General features: G+C 62.9%; 10 protein-coding genes across 10 annotated transcripts; 6 read left to right on the top strand and 4 right to left on the bottom strand.

Annotated features, from left to right (window-relative positions):
• Positions 1-67: 67 nt before the first annotated feature.
• On the top strand, positions 68-4405 carry MJAP1_002569 (uncharacterized protein; the record flags this gene model as incomplete). Its single annotated transcript, XM_060266503.1, has 1 exon — positions 68-4405. One exon carries the CDS (start codon positions 68-70, stop codon positions 4403-4405), a length of 4338 nt encoding a protein of 1445 aa, XP_060122486.1.
• A 40-nt stretch (positions 4406-4445) lies between these two features.
• RPN11 (multicatalytic endopeptidase) lies at positions 4446-5372 on the top strand (the record flags this gene model as incomplete). Its single annotated transcript, XM_060266502.1, has 1 exon — positions 4446-5372. One exon carries the CDS (start codon positions 4446-4448, stop codon positions 5370-5372), a length of 927 nt encoding a protein of 308 aa, XP_060122485.1.
• A 32-nt stretch (positions 5373-5404) lies between these two features.
• On the bottom strand, positions 5405-7019 carry MJAP1_002567 (uncharacterized protein; the record flags this gene model as incomplete). Its single annotated transcript, XM_060266501.1, has 2 exons — positions 5405-6904; positions 6927-7019. 2 exons carry the CDS (start codon positions 7017-7019, stop codon positions 5405-5407), a joined length of 1593 nt encoding a protein of 530 aa, XP_060122484.1.
• Positions 7020-7406: 387 nt separating this feature from the next.
• MJAP1_002566 (uncharacterized protein) lies at positions 7407-8122 on the top strand (the record flags this gene model as incomplete). Its single annotated transcript, XM_060266500.1, has 5 exons — positions 7407-7588; positions 7630-7740; positions 7787-7885; positions 7968-8001; positions 8120-8122. The coding sequence occupies 5 exons, from the start codon at positions 7407-7409 to the stop codon at positions 8120-8122; spliced, it is 429 nt and encodes a 142-aa protein (XP_060122483.1).
• Positions 8123-9650: 1528 nt separating this feature from the next.
• On the bottom strand, positions 9651-11703 carry RGR1 (mediator complex subunit; the record flags this gene model as incomplete). The annotated part of the gene is made up of 3 exons (XM_060266499.1): positions 9651-9660; positions 9683-10256; positions 10383-11703. 3 exons carry the CDS (start codon positions 11701-11703, stop codon positions 9651-9653), a joined length of 1905 nt encoding a protein of 634 aa, XP_060122482.1.
• A 52-nt stretch (positions 11704-11755) lies between these two features.
• CEX1 (Nuclear aminoacylation-dependent tRNA export pathway component) lies at positions 11756-14150 on the top strand (the record flags this gene model as incomplete). The annotated part of the gene is made up of 2 exons (XM_060266498.1): positions 11756-11887; positions 11910-14150. The coding sequence occupies 2 exons, from the start codon at positions 11756-11758 to the stop codon at positions 14148-14150; spliced, it is 2373 nt and encodes a 790-aa protein (XP_060122481.1).
• Positions 14151-14177: 27 nt separating this feature from the next.
• ESA1 (histone acetyltransferase) lies at positions 14178-16721 on the bottom strand (the record flags this gene model as incomplete). The annotated part of the gene is made up of 4 exons (XM_060266497.1): positions 14178-14708; positions 14781-15052; positions 15076-15264; positions 15320-16721. 4 exons carry the CDS (start codon positions 16719-16721, stop codon positions 14178-14180), a joined length of 2394 nt encoding a protein of 797 aa, XP_060122480.1.
• A 39-nt stretch (positions 16722-16760) lies between these two features.
• On the top strand, positions 16761-20060 carry prp10 (U2 snRNP component prp10; the record flags this gene model as incomplete). Its single annotated transcript, XM_060266496.1, has 1 exon — positions 16761-20060. The coding sequence occupies one exon, from the start codon at positions 16761-16763 to the stop codon at positions 20058-20060; it is 3300 nt and encodes a 1099-aa protein (XP_060122479.1).
• A 21-nt stretch (positions 20061-20081) lies between these two features.
• Positions 20082-21281, top strand: MJAP1_002561 (uncharacterized protein; the record flags this gene model as incomplete). The annotated part of the gene is made up of 1 exon (XM_060266495.1): positions 20082-21281. The coding sequence occupies one exon, from the start codon at positions 20082-20084 to the stop codon at positions 21279-21281; it is 1200 nt and encodes a 399-aa protein (XP_060122478.1).
• A 7-nt stretch (positions 21282-21288) lies between these two features.
• MJAP1_002560 (uncharacterized protein) lies at positions 21289-23214 on the bottom strand (the record flags this gene model as incomplete). The annotated part of the gene is made up of 1 exon (XM_060266494.1): positions 21289-23214. The coding sequence occupies one exon, from the start codon at positions 23212-23214 to the stop codon at positions 21289-21291; it is 1926 nt and encodes a 641-aa protein (XP_060122477.1).
• Between the last annotated feature and the right edge of the window lie 45 nt (positions 23215-23259).

Below are 23259 nucleotides of genomic sequence, written 5' to 3'. Positions count from 1 at the left end.
GCCGGCGCGTCCGCCACGTGCCAGTGGAGGGCAAATCTAGGAAGTATGCGAGCCCGCTCTTGTTCTCATGTCGCGAGCGATGCTGCCGCTGGGCATTGCGTCCGCGTCGCTGGACGTGCTGAATGTCCCTCCTGCGGATACCGGCCGTCCTGCCGTGTATGCGGTGCCGAGCCGCGGTGCACGTGGCGCTGCGCGGCGGCTGCCGGACACCGCGGTCGCCGCGCATGCGCTCTATGCGAGTACGTGCAGTATTGACGTGTTGGGCCGCGAGGCCTTTGCGCTTGCGCGCGTGCTCCAGTCCGGCACGGAGCTCGAGGTGCGTATCGTGGGCGCGGGCACGGACGAGGCGCCACCCACGAGCTTTACGTTTGCCGCGCCGCTCCTCGGCAACATTGGCATCTTTCAAGACGCTCATACGAGCCAGGTGCATGTCCTGGCGATGACCAGCGCGGGCGCTCTGCACCGCCTGCAGATTCCCCTCGCGACGCTCCTGCGTGGAGCGCGCCTCCCGTCGCACTGGGCGCAGGAGCATATCGTCGACGCCCTCGCACAGGAAGGCGCCGAAGCGACGAGCGTCCACACCGTCGACGCAGGCCTCGTGCTCGTCGCATGCGCGGATGGCATGCTCCTCCAGCTCAAACAGAGCATCGCAGGTGACGGCCACGGATTCGTAGGCGCGTGGCACGAGTCGTCGCTGCGCCCGGCGTCGTTCCTCTACGGCGTCTCGCGCCTGTTTCAGCGCGGCGTCTCGGCGTCGCCCGGACGCCACGCCGTGCGTGCGGCGCCGACACAGACGCTCGCGCTCGCGAGCCATGTGCGCGAAAACGACGCGGCGCTCGCGTTCTGCGTGTGCCGCGACCGGAAGCTGCGTGTGTGGAACTTGGTGTCCGAGTCGTGCGTCCGCACGCTCGACCTCCCTGTCTCGTTCAGCGCCGCGGCCAGCGCGCGCGTCGACGACGACAGCGACAGCGACGCGTTTGAGCGCACGAGCGTTCCGATGATCCAGCTCTTTTACCCCGGCGAGGACGATGCATACGCCTTGTACCTGCTCGTCTTTGTCCCGGCGCCCCTGCCGGGCGGCGCGTTTGTCGCTGCCTACGGCGTGGAGCTCGAAGAGTCGAGCGCCTGGTCGGGCGGTGTCGGCGAGATTGCGCTCGTGTGGGGCAAGTCGTGCGACGCCCGGACGCAGGCCGCAGATGTCGAGCTGCGCGATATGGCGCTCACGCGCGACGGCGATGCGTGGCGCGCGTGGCTCCTGTGGCACGCGGGCGGTGCGCCGCTCCTGCAGCACACGCTCGCCCTCGGCGCCGAGCCGAGCGAGTCGCAGGCCGTCGCGCGCCGCGCGCCGAATCCCGACGAGGCCTGGGCGTCGATCCTGCCTTTTGCACAGCACGCCCCCCTGCGTGGCCCCGACTTTGACGCGGCGCTCGCGGGCGTGCATACCTGCGAAGAGGTCGCGCAGTTCTTTTTGCGGCGCCTGCTCACGCCCGGCCGCTTTAGCAGCACGACGCTCGCGGCGGCGCTCCGTGCGTTTAGCGGGCTCCCAGATACCGAGGCCAAAGAGCTTGCGCGGCCCCAGCACCGCCCCCGGCTTGTCGAGGCGATCGGCGCGTCGGTCGGCGTCGAGAGCCCCCAAGGCGACCTGCGGCAGTGGGCCGAGGCCGTGCGCGGCGCCTGGCTGCGGTTTGCACGCCTCGTCGAGCAGATCGACCGCAGCGCACGCTGGCCGCTGGGGCTGTACGTGCACGACCTCGAGCGCACGCCGTTCCTCGTGTCGCGCTTTGCCATCGGTGCCGTCCTCGAAAAAGACGCCGCGACGTGGCTTGGCGACCTCGCGCAGAAGCTCGCGAGCGCCGCACAGTACGCGGAGCGCGCCGTGTCGCGCGCACAAGGCGAGGCCGCCAGCGCCGAGTTTGCGGCCGTCGTCAACTCCCTCGGCGGCGTCCAAGGCGCCTACGAGACGATCCGCGAGCGCGGCGTCGCGCTCCTGCAGACGGCGACGTGCGCCGCGGAGCTCACGCGCGGCCTCGGCGTGCAGCGCGATGTGTGGCTCGCGCCGGCGCTGCGTGCGGCGGTCGGCGCGCCGCTCGGCCTCTGGGCCGAGGTCGAAAGGCGCGTGCCGCACGCGCTCGAGCCGGTGCGTAGCCATCTCGAGCAGCTCGGCGCTGACGGGCTTGCCGAGCACCTCGTGACCACAACCGAGTTGCTGAGCACGCCGCTTGCCACGGCGCACGGCGGCGCGTACTACACGGCGATCGGCGCGGACGCGCTCGGCGAAGTCGTGCTGGTGCGCGAGCGTGCGCTCGAGTCGCTCGTGCTGCTCCACGCTGCGATGCTGCACCGCAGCCGCCACGCGGCGCTCGAGGCGTCGATGCGCACCGCGCTGCGTGCATGGCAGCACGCCGCGGCGCTCGCGGCGCTCGCGCGTCTCGGCGCCGCGCCCGAGACGGTGCAGGACGAGGCGCTGGTCCCGCTGGGCGGCCTTCGCCTCGACCAGCACCGCTACAGCGGCCGCCCCGCGACGCACCTGCTCCACCACCTCGCGCAGACGGGCGCGCTGGTGTGTGGCGTATCGGTCGGCGAGCATGCCGCGCTGTGCTTTTCGCTCGGCGAGGCGCTGCCTCGCGACGGCGAGTATGCGCCGCTCGCGCTGCTTACCCTCGCGCGGCACCTCCTCCAGCAAGGCTTCCCCTCGGCGGTGCCGGCGATGCTCGGCGTGTACGCCGAAGATGCCCCCATGTCCTACCTGCTCGCCCTTGCCGAGACGCAGACGGCACAGTGTGCCGCTGGCCTGCGCCGCCTCGCTCGCATCGCGAGCGTTTTGAGCAGTGCGCTGCCCGAAAAGACGCGCCTCCTCGCGGTGCTCCCGACGAGCATTGCCGAGAGCACCGGCGAGGCGCAGGCGATTGCCTTTTACACGCACGCTGCGGCGTACTGGGAGTCGGCGAGCGACATGGCCGGCGCGCTGCACTGCTACCGCCATGCGTGCGAGGCACTGCGCGCCTCGCCTGCCGCCGCGTCCGAGGCCGACGCACGCCGTCTCTGGTCGCACGTCTTCCGTGGCGAGCTTGCGCTCGGACAGTACGAGGCGGCGACCGCGACGCTGCTCGCCACGCCGTTCGACGACCTGCGCGAAGTGTGTCTGCAGAGCCTCGTCACGGCGCTGTGCGAGGCCGGCGCCTTTTCGCTGCTGCTGCGCCTGCACTTTCTCGAGTGGCAGCCCCGCGTGGAGCGCGTACTGAGCTTCAAAGCGCGCAACGCGGAGCCGCTCAGCAAGCCAAACTACTTCCAGGTGCTCTACGCATACCACGCCTCGCGCGGCGACCACAAAAGCGCCGCCGCGTCCATGTACCAGCACGCGCGGCGCCTGCACCACGCGGCGCTGGCCCTGTCGGCGGCCGACGTGCACGCCGCACGCTCCGTGCTTGTCCTCGAGGCACAGAGCTACCTCGCGGCGATCAACGCGCTCGCGCTCCTGGCGCCGACCCACGCCTGGTTCGCCCATGCGCTCCGCGACGAGGCGCCGGCGTCCGGCGTGGGCGGCGCGCTCCAAGGCGGCATCACGCAGTATATTCCGTCGGAGCGCCTCGACGCGCACGCGCAGCCGCTCACGATCGTGCAGCTGGCCGACGTGCGCCGCGAGTACAACGAGCTCCTGGCGCGCCTCGAGCTGATGCGCCTCTATCCCGAGCTCGCCAACCCCACGGCGGCGCTCCGGCCGGAGGACGCGGTGAACTTGTTCCTTGCGGCCGACGACGTCGATGCATCGTTCAGCGCCGCGCACCAGCTCCGCGTGGATATGCGCAACGTGTTTGATGCGCTTGCGCAAAAGTGCGTCGCGCTGCAGCGCGCCGACGCCGCGCGCCGCGGCCGCCTCGACCTCGACGCGGACACGCCGGATGCGGCGCTCGCGCAGCTCGTCGCCGACGACGAGGAGGCTGCGGACCCCGAAGCGGCCTTTTTGCGCCACTCGCCGCGTGCCGCGAGCTGGCCGGGCCCGGCGCACGAGCGTGCGTGGCGCTTCCTCCGGCTGCACCTCGGCCTTGCCGATGCGCGGGGGTCGAACACGTACCGCACCGCGATCGCCGAGCGGCTCGTCGCCCTCGGCGCATGGGACCTTGCGCCGACGTGGCTCGTCGACTGGTTTACGCGCCACGGCCCCGACCTGCTCGTGCGGACGCTGATGCGCCACGGCGCCCTCGTGCCTGCGCTCGAGTACAGCGCCAAGATTGTGGAGCAGAGCGTGAGCGCGGCACGCACGAACGATGCGATGGCGCACGCGTGCCTGCCCTACTCGCTCTTTGATGCGCTCCTCGCCGCCGGCGCCGACGGCCCGGCCGCCGCGGCGCTCCGCCAGGCGCTCGACCAGCGCCTCCACACTCTCCGTACCGCTGCGGCGTCATAGATTAGTAAGCGATCAGGCCGCGCGGCTGCTCGCCACCACGATGGATATTCAAGCGCTGATGAACCAGGCGCGGATGGGCGCGTCGGCCGCGCCGCCGGGCGATGCGCCGCAGCAGGACAACGCCGAGACAGTGTACATTAGTAGCTTGGCGCTGCTCAAGATGCTCAAGCACGGCCGTGCAGGCGTGCCGATGGAGGTCATGGGCCTCTTGCTCGGCACGATCGTCGACGACTACACCGTGTCGGTCGTTGATGTGTTCGCCATGCCGCAGTCGGGTACGGGTGTGAGTGTCGAGGCGGTGGACCCGGTATTCCAGACCCGCATGCTCGACATGCTCAAGCAGACCGGCCGCTCGGAAGTGGTCGTGGGCTGGTACCACTCGCACCCGGGCTTTGGGTGCTGGCTGTCGAGCGTGGATATCAACACACAGCAGTCGTTTGAGCAGCTGAACCAGCGTGCGGTCGCGATCGTCGTCGACCCGATCCAGTCGGTCAAGGGCAAGGTCGTGATCGACGCGTTCCGCCTGATCAACCCGTCGACGGTGATGCTCGGCCAGGAGCCGCGTCAGACGACCAGCAACATCGGTCACCTGAACAAGCCCTCGATTCAGTCGCTGATCCATGGGTTGAACCGCCACTACTACTCGATCGCGATCGGTTACAAAAAGACGGAGCTCGAGCAGGCGATGCTCGGCAACCTGCACAAGCGCAACTGGACCGACGGCCTGCGCCTCGCCGACTTCCAGGAGCACAAACACCAAAACGAGTCTGCGGTCAAGAGCATGCTCAAGCTCGCAGAAGACTACCAGAAGTCGGTCAAGGAGGAATCGACCTTGACACAGGAACAGATCAAGACGCACTACGTCGGAAAGCAGGATCCAAAACGCCACCTGGAAGACGCAGTGGAGTCGTCCATGGGCAACCAAATCGTTCAGAGCCTGGGGACAATGATCCTCGCGGAACTGTAGCCGTAGCTTGTAATGTACATGGCGCTCTATGTCTAAACGCGCGTCGAGCGGCGGGTGCGCTTGGCCACAGGCTGCTCGGTGGGCGCGGCAATGCGCTTGGGAGCACGCTTCGCCGGCGCAGCATCCGCCTTGGAAGTCTCGCCCGACGCCAAAGGAACGTGGGAGGTGGGCGGGGTGGCCGATGCGGGCTTGGCTTTCGGCTCACGGTCCGCAGCGGGGAGAGTCGCATTGTCCGCCTTGACTTCCATACGGCGGCTCGCGTCTTTGCTCGAAGGGGGCTTGGACACTTCTTTGCCTTCCAGCTGGACCACAGCAGGCTTGCTGGGACTGGGCTTGGTCGGAACAGAGAGCGACTCTTTCTTCTTATCATCGCTGTCACGACGGACTGGCTTCTTGGACAGCTCTTTGAGGAGCGTCTCGGCGAACTTGCCTAGGCCCGTAGCAGCATGAGCCTGCGTGCTGTGCTCGCCATAGAAAAGAACAAGGTGGTCCAGGTACTGCGCAAGCTCTTCAGCAAAGCGCGTCAAGGGCACACCGCCATAGTCACGCTTGGCCGCACGCGCGCCCATCGCAGCAAGATCAGTGACACGCCCGCGACGCTCACTGAACTTGCGAAGCTCATCCGACATTGGCGCACGGAAGTGCATCGCACAGGGATGCTCACGGATCGCAGCAAGGACTTGGGTAATAATGTCATAGGCAGCAGGACCTTGGACATGGGCCACATCCGGAACTAGCATCGGCTTCGCGCGCACTTTCGGCGCATAAAAGGAACGGGTCTCGGTCTTGGTGGGGCCGCGGACAGGCGCTGCGGGTGCAGGTGCCTCGGGCTCTTTTTGAGGCGTGTTGCGCGAAAAGGGATTCAGACGCGCACACCACGCGCCAAAGCCAGAAAGACTGGGAGGGGTGTCACTAAGTGCAGGAGACGCAGAGCCACGGGGGGGTGTCAGAGGCTCTTCTTGATTCTTCCACACAAGCGGCTTCAGCGTAGCATTCGCCGAACGGTGGGGGGTCGGAGAAAGCGGTACCTCGGCACGACTCAGCTCGGGGACGGCTTGTTCAGGCGAGGCCGTAGGCGAGCTGGGGGGAGGAGACATCGGTTCACGCGACTCCATACGCGCTTTGTTAAAGACGGCGGCATCAGAGCGCAGGGGCTTGCGGAGCTGGTCCGTCCACTCTTCCGTGGCTTGGTTGCGCTCGCGCTCCAGCACACGCGCAGCATGAGCGGCACGCGCCTGGGGGCCACGCCAAATAGGCATGGTGCCGGGACGGGGCGTGCCGATCGGCTCCTGGGCGGGGAGCTTGGGGTCCCATTGGACGCGCGCGTTCGCCTCGCGCCGCGAGGAGTCTGTCGGAGCCCAGCGAAGAGTCAGCAGCTCGCGGTCGCGCAGAAAAGGCAAGGCGTCCGGAAGAAGGATCGCACCACGCTGCTCGCTATTCGCCGTGCCTACCGAGGATTGGCATGCCACATAGAGCTGCGGCGTACACTCGGCAGGGACGTGAAAAAGCTCTCGCGCTTTGGTCAAGAGATCCTGGGTAAGTAGAGAGACATACGTCAAGACGATCGGGTAAAGAGGTCAGAAAGACCTTGGAATTGAGCGTCGGACCCTTGATCAGGATCGCACGACCGCTTTCCGTCGCGCTCATTACCGTCGTACGCTGACAGGAAAGGCGGTCCCTACGCGGCGCAGGAGTCGAGGCGCGCGCAGGTGTGGAGGCGCGCCGCCGTCCGATTGGCCCTGGGCACGTGGTATACGACGCACCACGTAGGACGCGCAGGGGGGACATACCAATTTACACGTGTGCACGCGTGACGAGGACGTGCTTTGATAAAGCTTGGCATCGGAATACCCAATTTTGATAAAGACAATCATTCGCTATGACCGTAGAGGACCTTTATGCTCAACTCGACAAGCAGTATGCTGACCAGTTTCCGAACATGACGGAAAGGGAAAAGGTGCGCGCTCGGGAAGCTCATGCGTTCAGATGTTGAAGGGCCTCGCGTACAATCCTTTGGATAAGGAACTTGTTGAGATGCGTATTGCCGTTCGCAAGCTTCTGTATGCTTATAATAACACCCCGCCGGCCAACTTCCCTGATGGTGCTGAGCCGAAGCTAGAGGTTACGGGCAGTGATCGCCGTGATTTACTCGCCAAGATTTTCCACCTGAAGGATGGCCATGAGGCGAAGATTGAAGTGGAGCCCCCGCTGTGGTTGTATGTTGCCTCATTTTGTTTCAGATTCCTAACACGAACAGGGACTATGGTTGCAATGTTAAGTTCGAGGGCTCGTTCTACTGCAACTTCAATGCCACCATCCTTGACTGTGCGGAGGTGATCATCGGTGACGGTGTGCTGTTTGGTCCGAAGTATGTACAGCATCGACTACATATTCGGCAGGTACTAACTATGCAGTGTGCACCTCTATGGTGGTACCCACTCCGTCAACCCTGCTGAGCGCAAATCGGTCTTGGAGCGTGCTTTGCCGATTAAGATCGGGGAAAACTGTTGGATGTACGTCATTGGAATTGGCTGACAAACTAGTGGGGGCAACGCAACGATCATGTGCGTGTGTGCATCAGTGAACTAACCGCAGGGCCGGCGTCACCATCGGCAAAAATGTTACAATTGTGAGTAATAAATTATTGAAAACTAATAAAAAGGGAGCTGGCAGTGTTGTCACAAAGGATATTCCTGAAAATACTGTGGCTATTGGAATTCCTGCGAAAGTCGTTAAGCATGTTTAAGTAATGATAAAACTTTACTTATAATTTAAAATTTGTGTAAATTGATTTTATAAAATAATCATTAAGTATGTAAATGATTTAATAAAGTATGAAAAACATTAAAATCTATAAAAAATGAAAGATTTTAATGAACTTTATTTATTTATTTCATATATTAATTTATTATATCTTCTTTGATATAATATCGTTTTATAATATATATGTGTTCATATAAATACTGATTGTATTTCATTTTTAGAAATTTTATATTGGACTTGTTAATATATTTATTCCTGATATATTCATGTGAATATTTGTTTTCCATATACTAGACCTTTGGTAATAAATATTTGCATTTATTTATCTATGATGAAAGCCCAGAAATTATTTGATTTAATAATTTCGGAACAGCCTTTTGTGCCTGACTCATGGAAGTGACAATAGGCTGGGGCGAACCGCTCGGGGCACGTGTCTGGGCAATGGCTTTGGAGTCCGAGACTTTGTCCCATAGGCTGTTGAGCGACGGCAAGGCTGCGAAAGTTGGTGCAACCGTGTCAGTATTTTTGTCAGTTTGTTTCGATGCCTCTTGTTTAGACTCGGAGTCTGGCTTGGCTTGAGAAGCATCCACTAAGAGTAGATTCCCCCCTGTCATCAGGCGCAGGTCAAGGGCGTAGCTATAATGTGTTAGTCCCTGTTGCAATGAAGGTATGAGTACTCACTTGTTCAAGAAACGGACGCGATACCAGTTCACGTCTTGGACGTCCACTTCAGGGCAGTCAGGATTGGTCGTCGATTGCTCAAAATAGGGTGACAGCAAGTTGAGGATAGGAAGAGTGCAGTCCAGCATCTGTGTTAGTGAGATCATTTCCAAGTACACACATGGATGAAGCCCTTCCAGAAGTTCACCGGAGAATCGGCAATCGTATTTAGCTTGTGCTCCAAAATCGTGGCAAGATGTTGGTGAGGATTAAGTGGTTGAGTAGACCCTTTCTGCCCGGCAGAGATACCGAACAAAAGCCCAAATCGGCTTGCTGTAAGTCCATCCCCCATGTTGTGGAACGTCACAGTGACATTCAGAGGAAGTTTTCGCTTTTCTGATCCATACACCATCACTACCCGTTGCTCGCTGATTTGCGACAAAGAGACAGAGAAGTCGGTGTCCGACCGGTATTGTGCAATAGCATTGATCAGAGTGCACATACGTGCGACCTGTTCCCAACGTTGTTGGAATAATGAGATGCTAGAGGCAAGATCACGCGAAGTGAATTGCAAGAGCCCTGTTTTGCAGTTCAGCGTGACGTCCTTGTACACCACCGTGTCCTCTGCATCAATATCAGCTTCAAGCTTGACCTTGCACGAGATTTCCACTCGCCGCTTCTCTGGAAGCCACCAGTGACAGATTTGCAAAGAGATGTTGGGCCCTGCGAGCAAAGCAAAGGGTGCCATGAGTTCTGCTGCGCTGACACACAAGCTGGGTAAAAGCGGGTCATCATTGCTGGTCGGCGGTGCCGCAGTGTTCGTCGTGGCGCCCACGAGCAGGAAGGGTATAAGCTTCAACCGAAGCTGTTCCTCAAGATGCGAGTACGCTACAGTTGCGATACAGTAGTTGTACGCAAGTTGCAGCTCTTCGGAAGTGAGGTCGTAGCGTGGAGTCGAGGTGTCCAGCCATGTCTTGGAAGGAGCATTCAGCAGGGTTTGGCCGGAGATGGTGATTGAGGTCAACTGCGCACGATCAATCCACTTGACGGAACTGATGACCTGCATCGACTTTCCGGCTTCAACCACAGCCATCACTGAGACGAGTGCCATGGCAATGGGCTGGCCGGGAATAAAGTAAATGAACATGTAGTAGGTGGGCAGGATACCCAATGGGAGATACAGGAGTGGGTATCCGTTGGGCAACCCAATCTTGTCCAGCTCGCCCGGACGCAAAGCAATAGTGGAAAGGTGTGCAAGTCCCAGCCAAGACGCTTGAAGCTCGAGTTCTTTGGCAAGACTTTGCAAACGGAAGTTGAGGAGCGTTTCCACGAGTACCGCTGTGTTGGCCGTGATTTGGTCGGCCATACGTTGCAGTGCCGAGTTTTGCGTCTCGCTGAGCGAAAGTTTCAGCTCGTCGCCAGTGCCCTGGTTGGGATCCAGCGACTTGATGCCGATACGGCCTGTTATGGTCGAGACGTATAGCATGACGCGAACAGTATCCGTAATAAACAGTTCTAGCGAGTGTCTAGGCCCAAAGCCTGTTTGAGAGTGCGAGCGCAGCAGACAGAAAGCAGCGTTTCCCGCACCCAAGCCCGGATGAGCGACGATGTCTTGTTGAAAGAGCTTCATCAAGGCGAGCGAATGGCGGTCGATCGCAGCAAGGATCAGTGCCTCGATATCGAGCTGGTCCAGAGCGAGCTCAGGAAGGTCGCTAGTTGCCTTGCGAATGGCCTCGTCCACGTCCCAGTCGACCACGATAGCGCTCTTGCCTTGGTCTGCCTTGCTGCCCGAGAGCAATTCCGAAAGGACCTTTTTCGAGCCAGTGAGCGGCTCCGTGTACAGACGAAGTTTGAGCCGCCCTTGCAAAATGCCCTTGTGCAGTGATTTGGTGCGTTCCTGAGCGCTCGGCGAGGCGCTGTGCACCACCCAGTATTGCACGGTCATTGTATGGGACGTCAAGTCCAGTCCGAACCGCACATTTCCGCCCCAATGAAGTCGTGCGACGCGCTGCAGCTGGTAGTTTAGGATATGCAGTTGGCGCTGGAGTGCCTGCTGCTCCAGGAAGCTGTGCAGTCGGATAAATGCAGGCTCTTCCTCCAGCTCGTCTTTTGGTGCGAGAATCGCCTCGGCAGATGCAAACACATTATCGAGGTACGGTGCGGTGAGCAGCGCAGAAAGGTCCTCATCGCCATCCGTCGCCGAGTCGGTAAAGTGAAAGTCGAGCAGCCACCAGCGGTCGTCGTCGTTGGGCCCACTAGTGGTGAGGCATGCGTCATACAAGCCTGGTGCCTCAAAGTACGCCTTACCGTCGGCGATGCGCTGCAGGCGCAGATCTCTCGGCACGACTTCGCTGCATGTAAGCCGCACGGTGAGCACCTGGTCAAGCGCACGGAGCACGTCAAGGACCTGTGGGTTGGACATGGGTACTCTCGGCACGGTGCTGTCGCGGATGGACGCCGGAAGGCGTTGGTACGTCCCTGTGCGAATCACGTCAATAGCAGTGACGAGGTCCGCGTCGCAAATGCGGGCATTCGGCAGGATCTTGCGCACCTGCGTCAACCCCGAGAAGACGTCTTCGTGCGCCCACTGCTGGTCGACCAGGAGCGCAATGATATTCCGCGTCTTGTTCAGCAGCTCAACATCCTTGGACCAGCGCACAAGTACCAGCAACTTGATAAACTGCTTGCGCAGGTCCATTGCGGTAGCAAACACCTTGGCCTTCTTCGCGTCGTTCGACAAGGAAGGCAAGGTATCGCTCAGACTCTGCAGGGTCTGGTACGCATTGTTCGACACGCGCTCGACCAATGCATTCAGCGGTAGCAGGTCTGACTGCTCCAGAGGAAGCTCCTGCAGCAGCTCCTCCTCCGGCACGCCCACCAGCGTCTCGCCATGCACCGCGTCGGTCATGGCCAAAGTCAGGGGACACCTCCACTTTCCCGAACACGGCGTGGAGCGTGCTATGGACTACTTCCGCCAGATCTCCTCGGCGTTGGCCAAAGGCGGCGGCCCTCTTCCGGGGATCACGATCGGTGAAGAGGTGTCATCATTCACAGGAAAGACAATATGGACGCTGTACGATGGCGTGCGCAAGGTGCGTGGTTTGGCTCACCTAGGAAGACCAGCTTCCAGTGAGCGTGTTTGTGTTTGACCCGTCGCGCGCGTCGCAGGTGCAGGTCGCGATGGCGCAGAATGCCGTGCGCAAGCTCCGATCTGTGCGGTTTCCGTACGTGCTCAAATTCCTGGACATGGCCGAGTCGCAGGGGTCGGTCTACATGGCTGTCGAGCGCGTCACGCCCTTTACGCAGGTGCTTGAGACGTGGCGCGAGGGCACGCGCGATGCGGCGAGTGCCGCATGGGTCGCGTGGGGCATCAGCCATGTCGCGAGTGCTGCTGCGTTCCTGCACACGCAGGTGCGCGCGATCCACGGCAATATTCAGGCGTCGAGTATCTTTCTGTCGCCGGCCGGCGAATGGCTCCTGGGCGGCTTTGAAACGCTGACGTCTCTTGACAATGCAACCTTTCTCGCACAGTATGGTGGGCAGCCGCCGAACGCGCGTGATTTTGCAGCGCCCGAGGTCGCAGGCGGCTGGGGGCGCATCGCCGAGCTGCCGATCCATGCCGTGGACTCGTATGCGATTGCGCTGCTTGCACTCGAGGCATGCAACGACAAGATTCCCACCAACCTGCGTGCGTTCCCGGCCGGGCGTGTGCCTGCGCCGCTCTATCCGCTGCTGAAGCAGATGGTCGTCGCCGAGCCGACGGCCCGCCTGTCCGCTGCCCAGCTCGTCGAGGCCGGTCAGAAGCCCAACGGGTTCCTCACGACCAACGAGCTGGTACGTGCGAGCTCGATGGTCGAAGAGTTCCGTGTCGCCGACCCTATGCAGAAGGAGGCGATCCTCGCCGAGCTCGAGAGACTACAGCCGCGGCTCCTGCCGACCTTTTCGCAGTTCAAGGTGCTGCCGGTGCTGGTCGAGGCATTCCGCAGCAAGCCTGTTGCAAATGGGCTTAATGACGGCCTCGAGCTCTCGACGCGTGTCCTGCTTCCACTGATGCTGCGGCTGGGCGAAGGATTGTCGGACGCACGCTGGAAGCTGGCACTCGGCACGCCGATCGTCGATGCGTTTGCCACGACTTACTCGCCGATGCGCGCCGCCCTCCTTACGCATATGAATCTCTATGCAGAGCACCTCGATGCACGCGCAGTCTCGGGGCGTGTATGGCCGGCCATCTCGTCATGGTTCGAGGACCCCCACGAGGTGGTCCGTGCCGCGGTCTTGCAGAGCATCCCCTTGCTTGTGCCGAAACTGAGTGACCGGGCGCTGAACAACGATCTGCTGCGCCAGCTCGCCAAGACCCAGGTCGATCCCCAGCCGGCGTTGCGTATCGAGACGACCAAGCTGCTCGGCAAGCTCACACCGCACCTCACGATGGCAACACGCGCCAATGTCTTGGTCCCTGCATTTGCACGCAGCCTCAAGGATAACTATGAGCACGCGCGCCTTGCCGGTGTCGATGCATTCCGTTCGAACCAGGACTCGTTCGATGCGGAAGCGTCAGCGCGCCATGTCTTGCCTGCCTTGTCGCCGTGCTTGGTCGACAAGAACGGTGATGTGCGCGAGTCGGCTATGGCCACCTTGCAGGCATACCTCGACAAAATCAAGCTGCACACGGCAGGACAGTCAAGTGTCACGACCGAGCTGCCGCGCGGCCCGACGATGCCGGCCACGTCGGCTGCCGCCGCGAGTGAGCCGCGCTCGGGCTTTTCGTCTTTCTTGTCGGCAACCGCCGGCAGTGCCGCCTCGGCGCTGAGCGACTGGGCCATGGCCCAGATCGAGGACGACGAGCGGGCGGCGACTGCACCTGCGGTACCAGAGCCTCTCGCACCGCCCACGCCTACCATGTCGGCGCCGGCGACGCCGGTGATTGTGTCGCCGCCCGCTAGCGGACGCAGCACGCCGTCAACGACCGACCGCAGCATGAGTCTCGGAAAGAAACCGGCACAGCCGCTTGCCCAGGCCTTCCAGGCGCAGCCTAAGGTTTCTATGGCCGGACTTCAGCCCAACTTCAAGAGTGCGCCGTCCGTGCGTCCAGCGCCGGCTGTGCGCCCCGCTCCGGCACCTGCGGTGCGCCCTGCGGTGCGCCCCGCCGCGCCTGCTGCGGCTCCTCGTCCTCCTGCCCCTACTCCCCGCCCTACTCCTGCCCCTGCCCCCACCCCGCGCCCGTCAGCCCCCGCAGCACCGGTTCCTGCGCCGCCCAAGTCGACCACCAATGCGGCAGCCAAGGAGAAGATGGCGCAGCTCCAGCGGATGCGTGAAGAGCGCCTTGCGGTACGTCTCTCTACTAACTCAGCGTAAAGCCGCCCAAGGCAATAGTTAATGTAGTTAGGTACTCAGCATGCGCTGTGCTACGTCGTGCATCACCTCGGCGCAGTCGAGTCCGATGCGGTCCGTAAGGATCGGGTCGGCGCGTGTTGGCCCGCGATTCAGGAGGACGACTGGCTTGCCCGCCGCGACAATCTGCTTCACAATCCGATAGGCCGAGTGTGTCGCGAGCGTTGTTCCGATAATGAGTGCCGCGTCGCACTCCTGTGCGCTCTCCTCTGTAGCCTGGCGAACCCAGGACTTGACGCTCTCGCCGAAAAACACCACGTCCGGCTTGAGGAGGCCGCCGCACGACGGGCAGGATGGGTATTCAAATGTATTGTAGTCCACGCCCTCGAGCTGTACGTCACCGTCTGGGTTGCGGCGCAGCGAGAGGTCCGGCTCGTTGGCCAGGCGCTCGGCCCACGCCTGCCATGCCGGGTTTAGTTCCGCAAAGTAGTCCTGCAGAGCATCGCGCGACGCGACAAAGCCGCACCCCGGCGCATCGTCGCGGATGTGCGATGTGGTATAGCGCTCGATGTCGCCAAACGCCTTGGTCCGCCTGGCCGTCCACCATTCCGGCTGAGCGTCTGGCTTTCCTGTGCCGTGTCCGATGCATCTCACCTCGGCCAAGGAGCCGTGCAGCTCCGTGTACTGTGGCGGTTCCATCTGCCCTGCCGCATAGTGCAGGCGGTCGACGTTCTGGGTAATGAGGCGGTTGACGATTCCAGCCTGCTGGAGCGCGGCAATCGCCTTGTGGGCCGCGTTCGGCTGCGCGATGCGCAGTGGCGGGTAGCCGAGGAACGAGCGTGCCCAGTACCGCCGGCGCTTCTCCTCTTCTGGCCCGCAGCGGTGGACGAACTCGTGGTAGTAGATCGGGCGATAGCCCTCGTTGACTGGGTGAGCACGGCGAACGTACGGTACATTCCATTTTCGCCACGGTACGATTTGATTCCGCTGTCGACCGAGACGCCTGCGCCTGTGACGACGAGTGCGCGCGAGCTATGCTCGAGCACCTCCTGGATGCGCTGCACCGCGCGCTCTGGCTGCGTGATGCTCGGTAGGAGCGGCGCGGTCTTGGGCAGGCCCGGAATCGAGACCTTCATGTCTGTGCGCAAGTGGAGTTACAGTACAAAATGGCTACAATACAGCTAGCTACCAACCGAACCGGAGCTGGTCGCGGGTGAAGACCGGGGGCTTCCAGTTGAGTTCATCGGGATGGATGCGCCGCCGCTTCTTTTTCATTTGGCGCTCGTGCTTCTCGATGATGACATCGGAGAGTACGAGGTAGTGCTTGCCCTGGTACTGTTTGAGCATGTTCAGCGCCTGGCATGTCTGGAGGACGTCTGCGTGGATGATCGCGGTCTTGTTGGCGATCTCATCGATGCTGATTTCGTCCTCGGTTTTGAGCAGGAGCTCGACAATGGTCTCGGTCCAGTACGCGCGATAGCCCAAGAGGCCCAGGTCCGAGAGCGGCTTTTCTGGCGAGCCGAGCTTGTTCTCCCGCTTCGACAGCACGTAGGAGAACTCGATGAGCAGGCGCCCAAAGCCCGAGCGCTGGTGCTGCGGCAGGGTAAGAATACACGCGACATTGTACCCCTCGGCACTCTCCTTTTCCTTGGAAAAGTAGCCGATGAGGTGGCAGCCGGTGTTGTCGCGCTGGCACATGACATAGTACATGAACGGATCGACGTCGTAGTACAGCGTCTTGTGGTCGAGGAAGCACTTGGAGAGCAGGCACAGGTTGCGGCACCACGTCTTTTGGCGGCGGCCGTCGATCTCAAAGAAGGAAATGTCCTCGCTGCGGTAGATCTCGTTGCCCGGGGGATGCAGAAGCGTGCACTTTTTGCGGTGCCGCGTCAGAAGCTGCTCGGAAGGGAAATAGGACAGGCACATCTCGCACAAATACAGGCAGTCGATGTGCGAGTACTCGACCGGGTACGGGCTAAAGTACCACGCCTCGATCTGGTGCTTGCCCATCTGGATCGTGTTGAGGTTCTTGACGCGCGACACCTCTGAGGCGCACTGCGTCATGGAGCCCGACGTGCGGAGCTTTTCGACCTCTTTTTCTTTCGAAAACACCTCCTCTTTCTTGTCCTCCTCGCCGTCCGCCGACTTTTCGCTCTCAGGCGCGGGCGACTCGGACGCGCCGGTCGCGCGCACGCCGTGCACGACCTTGCGCTTGGTCTGCTTCGTGGCCGTGGACGGCTCAGCTGGCTTCGGCCACTCGATCTCGCGGCTCAGCACGAGCTTCGTCGAGGGCACCCACTCGTCGAGGCGCTTGTTGAACTCGCAGTAGTGCACGTAAAAGTCGGTCTCCGGCTTCTCCTCCTCGACGCTCTTGCCGCTTTCCTGCGCCGCCTGGAGCATGTGCAGCTTGTTTTGGCGCTTCTCGCGAATGGACAGCACCTCCGCCTGGCGCTGCTCGGTCTCGCCACTGTCGGGGTTCGTCTTTTCTACATAGAGCTTCGAGCCGACAACGATATCACCCAGCGCATACGTCCCACCCGCGCTCGTCACCGCCGGCGCGGCCTGCTTGCCACTCCCTCCGTTGCGCGGCGCCATCGTCAGTGGCAAAAAGCACGTGACTGTCGAGCCGCTTCCATGTCGGATCCAGGGATGGAGCGGAGGCGCGAGGCGGGTCCCTCGCGCGGGTACGAGCCAGCGCCTGTGGACGATGAGCCGCGTGTGAACCCGCTGGACCAGTTTACTGCGCCGGCGGAGCTGTTGAACGAGTATGCGGACGACTCATACGACCCGATGGCGGAGCGCGCCGAGTCACACCAGATTCAGTCGCGCCAGTCGGACTACCAGAAGCGCCGCTTCAACCGCGACCCCGGTCCGCGCGACGGTGCGGATGAGAACTATGCGGACGCGATGCGCCGCGCGAACATTGAGCGCGAAGAAGAGCGCGTGCGCCGCTTTATCGAGGACAAGGAGAAGCGCGTCGACGAGCCGGAGGAGAAGGAAAAGGTGGCGCCGGACGCGACGCCGCGCGTCGAGCGCAAGCGCCGCTGGGACGTTGCGCCAGAGGAGCCGGAGGAGACCAAGCGCCGCCGCTCGCGCTGGGACGAGACGCCGGCCGAAGAGCCGAAGCGCTCGCGCTGGGACGAGACGCCGGCGCGCGAGCCGCAGCGCCGCTCGCGCTACCTCTCGGACCAGGAGCTCGACTCGCTGCTGCCGAAAGAAGGCTACAAGATCGTCGAGCCGCCGCCGGGCTACGAGCCGATCCGTGCGCCGGGCCAAAAGCTGATGGATGCGCCGAACGCTGACGCGGGCTTTACCATGCAAGAGGTGCGCGACGATGCCGGCGCGGGCGGTGTCGGCGAGATGGGCGCCGACCTGCCGACCGACGTGCCGGGCATTGGCGAGCTCGCGTTTATGAAGCCCGAGGACCAGGTGTACTTCAAAAAGGCACTGGTCGAAGAAGGCGAGCAGCGCCTGCCGAAAGAGGAGCGCCGCGAGCGCCTCATCCTGCAGCTCCTCTTGAAAATCAAAAACGGCACGCCGCAGCTGCGCAAGCAGGCGCTCAAGCAGCTCACCGAGAGCGCGCGCGTCTTTGGCGCGGGGCCGCTCTTTGACAAGATTTTGCCACTGTTGATGGAGCGCACGCTCGAGGACCAGGAGCGCCACCTGCTTGTCAAGGTGATTGACCGTGTGCTGTACCGCCTCGACGACCTCGTGCGCCCGTATGTGCACCGTATCCTGGTCGTGATCGAGCCGCTGCTCATCGACGAGGACTACTTTGTGCGTGTCGAGGGCCGCGAAATTATTAGCAACCTCGCCAAGGCCGCGGGCCTCGCGCACATGATCTCGACGATGCGCCCCGACATTGACCATGCGGACGAGTACGTGCGCAATACGACTGCGCGTGCGCTCGCCGTCGTCGGCACGTCGCTCGGTGTGCCTGCGATCCTCCCGTTCCTGCGCGCCGTCTGCCGCTCGAAAAAGAGCTGGCAGGCGCGGCACACGGCGATCCGTGTCGTGCAGCAGATTGCGATCTCGATGGGCTGTGGTGTGCTGCCCCATCTGCGCGCGCTGGTCGACTGTATCGAGAAAGGGCTCGAGGACGAGCAGCAAAAGGTCAAGACCATGACCGCGCTCGCGCTCTCGGCGCTCGCCGAGGCCTCGGCGCCGTATGGTATCGAGAGTTTTGAAAACGTGCTCAAGCCGCTCTGGATGGGCATCCGGCAGCACCGCGGCAAAGGCCTCGCGGCGTTCCTCAAGGCGGTCGGCTTCATCATCCCCCTGATGGATGCGGACTCGACGCTGTACTTTGTCAAAGAGGTCACGCCCACGCTCATCCGCGAGTTCCAGTCGGCGGACGACGAGATGCGCCGCATTGTGCTCAAGGTCGTGAAGCAGTGCGCGGCCACCGACGGCGTCACCGGCGCGTTCCTCCGCGAGGAGATGCTGCCCGACTATGTGAAGCACTTTTGGGTGCGCCGCATGGCGCTCGACCGCCGCAACTACCGCGAGGTGGTCGCGACCACCGTCGAGCTCGCGCACAAGGTCGGCGTGAGCGAGATCGTGGGCCGCCTCGTGCACATCCTCAAGGACGAGAGCGAGCCGTTCCGGCGCATGGCGATGGACGCGATCAAGGACGTCGTCGGCCAGCTCGGCACGGCCGATGTCGACGAGCGCCTCGAGGTCCTACTGATCGACGGCATGATCTTTGCGTTCCAGGAGCAGTCGATGGAGGACAAGGTCATGCTCGATGGCCTCGGCGTTGTCGCCGGCGCGCTTGGCATGCGCACCAAGCCCTACCTGACGCAGATCGTCTCGACGATCCTGTGGCGCCTCAACAACAAGAACGCGCAGACGCGTCAGCAGGCCGCGGACCTCACCACGAAGCTCGCGATGGTCATCAAGCAGTGCGGCGAGGACGCGCTCCTCTCCAACCTCGGTGTCGTGCTCTTTGAGCAGCTCGGCGAAGAGTTCCCCGAGTCGCTCGCCTCGATCATCCAGGCGGAGAATGCGATCGCGAACGTGGTCGGCATGACGCACATGAATCCCCCGGTCAAGGATCTCCTGCCCCGCATGACGCCGATCCTGCGCAACCGCCACGAGCGCGTGCAGGAGGCGAGCATCAACTTGATCGGCAGCATCGCCGACCGCGGCGCCGAGTTTGTAAGCGCGCGCGAGTGGATGCGTATCTGTTTCGAGCTGCTCGACCTGCTCAAGGCGCAGCGCAAGAGCATTCGCCGCGCGGCCGTCAACAGCTTTGGCTACATCGCCAAGGCGATCGGCCCGCAGGACGTGCTGCAGGTGCTGCTCACCAACCTGCGCGTGCAGGAGCGCCAGAGCCGTGTGTGCTCGACGGTGGCGATCGCGATTGTCGCCGAGACCTGCGGTCCATTTACCTGTCTGCCGGCGATCCTGAACGAGTACCGCACGCCCGAGGCCAACGTGCAGCACGGGTGCCTCAAGGCGCTCGGCTGGGTGTTTGAGTACATCGGCGAGATGAGCAAGGACTATGTGCACAGCGTCGTGACCCTCCTCGACGACGCGCTCACCGACCGCGACACGGTGCACCGCCAGTCGGCTGCGAGCATCGTCAAGCACCTCGCGCTCGGCACCGCCGGCCTCGGGCACGAGGACAGCATGCAGCACCTGCTCAACCTCGTGTGGCCCAACATCTTTGAGACCTCGCCGCACGTCATCAACTCGGTGATGGACGCGGTGGAGGCGATGCGCGTCACGCTGGGGCCGGGCGTCCTGCTCTACCATGCGCTCCAGGGTCTCTTCCACCCTGCGCGCAAGGTGCGCGAGATCTACGTGCGCACGTACAACACCAACTACCTCGGCGCGCAGGACGCCCTCGTGCCGTACTACCCCCGGTTCGACGCGTTCAACACGGAGCGCAACGACTACACGCGCCACGACCTCGGCGTGTTCTTGTAATATGACGTAATCATAGCGACGATGCACGTCCTTCCCTATGTCGCGGTCGCGCCGTGCGTCGCCGAGGTCCTGGACGAAGTGCAGGGCGGGGCGGTCGACCAGGAGAGCGTGTGGGTCAATGCGTACATAGCCGCGCCGGAGCGGTGCACGGCCGAAACCAGCGTGCAGATCAAAAAAGGAGCGCACGGCGTGGAAATCACCTCCTCCTCGCCTGCCTTTCCCGTCGAGGCCAAGAGCGCACGGTGCGTCGCGGTCCAGTCACAGTCCACCGTCAAGACGCCGTGGGTAGACGTGTGCATTGCGGAAGAGAAAGGGGGGATTCCGTTCGCCGACGGGCCGCGCGGCGCATGGCGCTTTGCGCTCAGCGTGTCGGCCTCGGGCATGGAGCGCTGGTGCGCGGGCGGCCCCAGCGGTGCGCTGCACGTCGGCGAGTGGGCCAACAGCACTGACCCCTTTCGCACGCCGATTCCCCTTGCGGGCCACGCAAGCGACATTACGAGCGTGCGCTTCTTTCCAAGTGGCGAAGTGGTGCTCACGACGTCGCTCGACATGCGCGCCAAGATCTACTCGGCGATCGACGGATCGAATCCACGCACACTCGCAGGGCACACGCGCGCGGTGTACTGCAGCGCGATCCTCGGGCGCGGGCGCGAAGTGCTCACCGGGAGCGCCGACGGCACCGTCCGGGTTTGGGACGTCGGCCAAGCGACGACCAAGACGACGCTCACGGCGCCCGACCACGCCGCCGTGCTTGCACTGGACGTCGACGAGGAGCATGCATACGGCGGCCTCGCCAGCGGGCAGCTCGCCGTGTGGGCGCTGAGCGGCGGCGCGCCGCGCCTCGTGCCTGTCCCTGCGGCGCCCGGCGGGGAGGCCGGGCGCGTGCAGGCGCTGGCCGTCGACCTTGCTGCCCACCGCCTTGCGCTCGGCACGAGCAGCGGCGTGTGTGCCGTGTATGATACCCGCGACCTCGCGGCCGTCGCGACCTTTTGGCGAAACACGGCCGAGGTGACCGACGTGCATTGGGCCGGCGCCGAGCTGCTTGTGAGCACGTCCGACGGCCTGCCGTTTCGTGCGTCGCTCGCGCCGCAGGTCCTCGTCGAGTACGCGGGCTGGGACGCGGACCCCGTCGACGCGCTGCGTCCCGCGCGCGGCGGCGTCGTCGCGGTCGGCGCCGGGGAGTATGCGCGGTATGCAGAGAATTGTACGGCAGCTGTGTAATGGGTATCTATTTTCCTGGCGCAGGCCGGCGGTCGCGGCTCCATGGCGGCGACTGGAAGCGCGCGGGCGATTCCAGCGGCGTGCCATGCGGCTCGTCCCGCTCGGGGTCCGCGGCACGGTGGCGGTGCGTGTGGCTATCGTGCAAGTTCATTTCCGGGATGAAAAAGGTCATGGCCAGCGCCGGCACCTGCACAAGCAGCGAGGTGATGCACAGCGTGCGCATCACGTCGACCCATGCTTGTGTAATGCCGATGCGCTCGAGCGAGCCGACCGGGTACTCGAGTACCGCGCCGAGGTTGCCCTGGATGCGATCGAGCTCGGTGTGCGGAAGATAGGGCAGGTGCGTGTCGAGCGCCGGGCGCAGGAGCGACGTAAAGAGCGCGCTCGCGAGCGCGCTGCCGACCGCCGCGCCGACCTCGGTGGTGAGCAGCTCAAACGCCGTCACGACTGCGACGCGCGTCGGCGGCACGGCGACCTGCACGGCGACCTGCATCGTGAGCGCGACCGACCCGCCACCGATGCCTTGGAGGACCTGGCACAGGACCAGCGTCACGGCCGTGTGCCCAAGCGACCGGAAGTGGATCATGAGCGCAATGCCAAGCACGCGCACAATGTAGCCGTACGTAAGGAAGCCTTTTAGGCGCCGCGTATAGGCCATCAGCATCCCTACAATGATGCCGGTGATGGTCGACGTGACGTTTTGTGCAGAAACAAAGTAGGCCGTGCGCACCTGGTCCCAGTCCTTGAGGATCATGATGAACGGCGCGAGGTACGTCCACGACAAGTAGAACCCAGCAAAGTCCAAGGCGCCAATCGTGCAGACGGCCATCACGGTAAAGTTGGACAGCGCCGAGTACGGAAGAAACGGCGTCGCGGTGCGTGCCTGCCAGAGCGCAAAAGCGCCAAGCAGGAGGAAACCGGCGACGAGCTGCTGGCTCTCGCTCGTCCAGCCTTCGGCCACGGCAGAAAAGCCCCCGAGGGAAAGCGGGAGGAGGACGAGGGTGAGGCCGCTGGAAAAGAGGCCCATGCCCAGCAAGTCCATCTCGCGCCAGACGCTCGGCGTGGGCGGCGGCGCGCTGCGCTGCGCGCGGCGGCGCGCCCGGCGGTAGCCGACCAGGAGCGTGACCAAGAGCGGCGCGGCCGAGAGCGGCACGGCGAGCACCCAGATCCCGAATCCAAAGCGCCAGCCGTGCGTGCGCAGCGCAAAGTCGACGAGCGGCCCCGCGAGCGCAAAGTTGACCAGGTACGGCACGTTGACCGTGCCGATCAACAGGCCACGCCACTGCACCGAAGTCGTATCGGCGATGATCACCGACTGCAGCACTTGGACGCCGGTCGCGCCGAGCGACTGCACGATCGTGCCCCCGAGCAGCATCATGAACGATGTCGCAGAGGCCATGATCGCGTAGCCTCCGGCGTACAGCCCGAGAACCAAGAGGAGCGTGCCGATGCGCCCCACCACGTCCGACAGTTTCGCGACGGGCGGCTTGGCGATCGCACGCACAAGCTGCTGCACAATCATCACAGTGCCCATCGACGAGAGTGCGTTAAACTCGGAGCACGCATAGTTCAAGTAGAGATTGAACGACATCGCGTCGAGCGACATGGCCATCGCCATGGTAAATATGGATGCGTACAGCGCGAGGAGCGACAGCGTGCGCCTCCGCTCGTGGCTCGGTCCCGCACGCAGCGAGACGAGCGGCGTCTCTTCTGCGACCGCATCAATGTGCGTGCTCCAGCTCATCATATCAGCACGGGGCGCGACTTGCGCGTCGAGCGGCGGCTCGGTGCTCCGCCGGCCGTGCCGCGGCACCTTGCCGCGTCCGTCGGTACGCTTATTCGGCCCATGCTCCTGTGCATTGCGCTCTGCAGCATATACAGCTGCATCCACTCCCCCAGTCTCGGGTGGTGCGGCGAGCATAGCCGGCTCCATCCGCGACGGAAGCGCAATCTCGACCGTATATCTGATAGAATCGGG

This window comes from Malassezia japonica, chromosome 4, assembly GCF_029542785.1.
Source record: "Malassezia japonica chromosome 4, complete sequence".
Lineage (NCBI taxonomy): Eukaryota > Fungi > Basidiomycota > Malasseziomycetes > Malasseziales > Malasseziaceae > Malassezia > Malassezia japonica.
The sequence above is the reverse complement of the archived record's forward strand: the minus strand, read 5'-3'. Positions and strand labels throughout refer to the sequence as shown.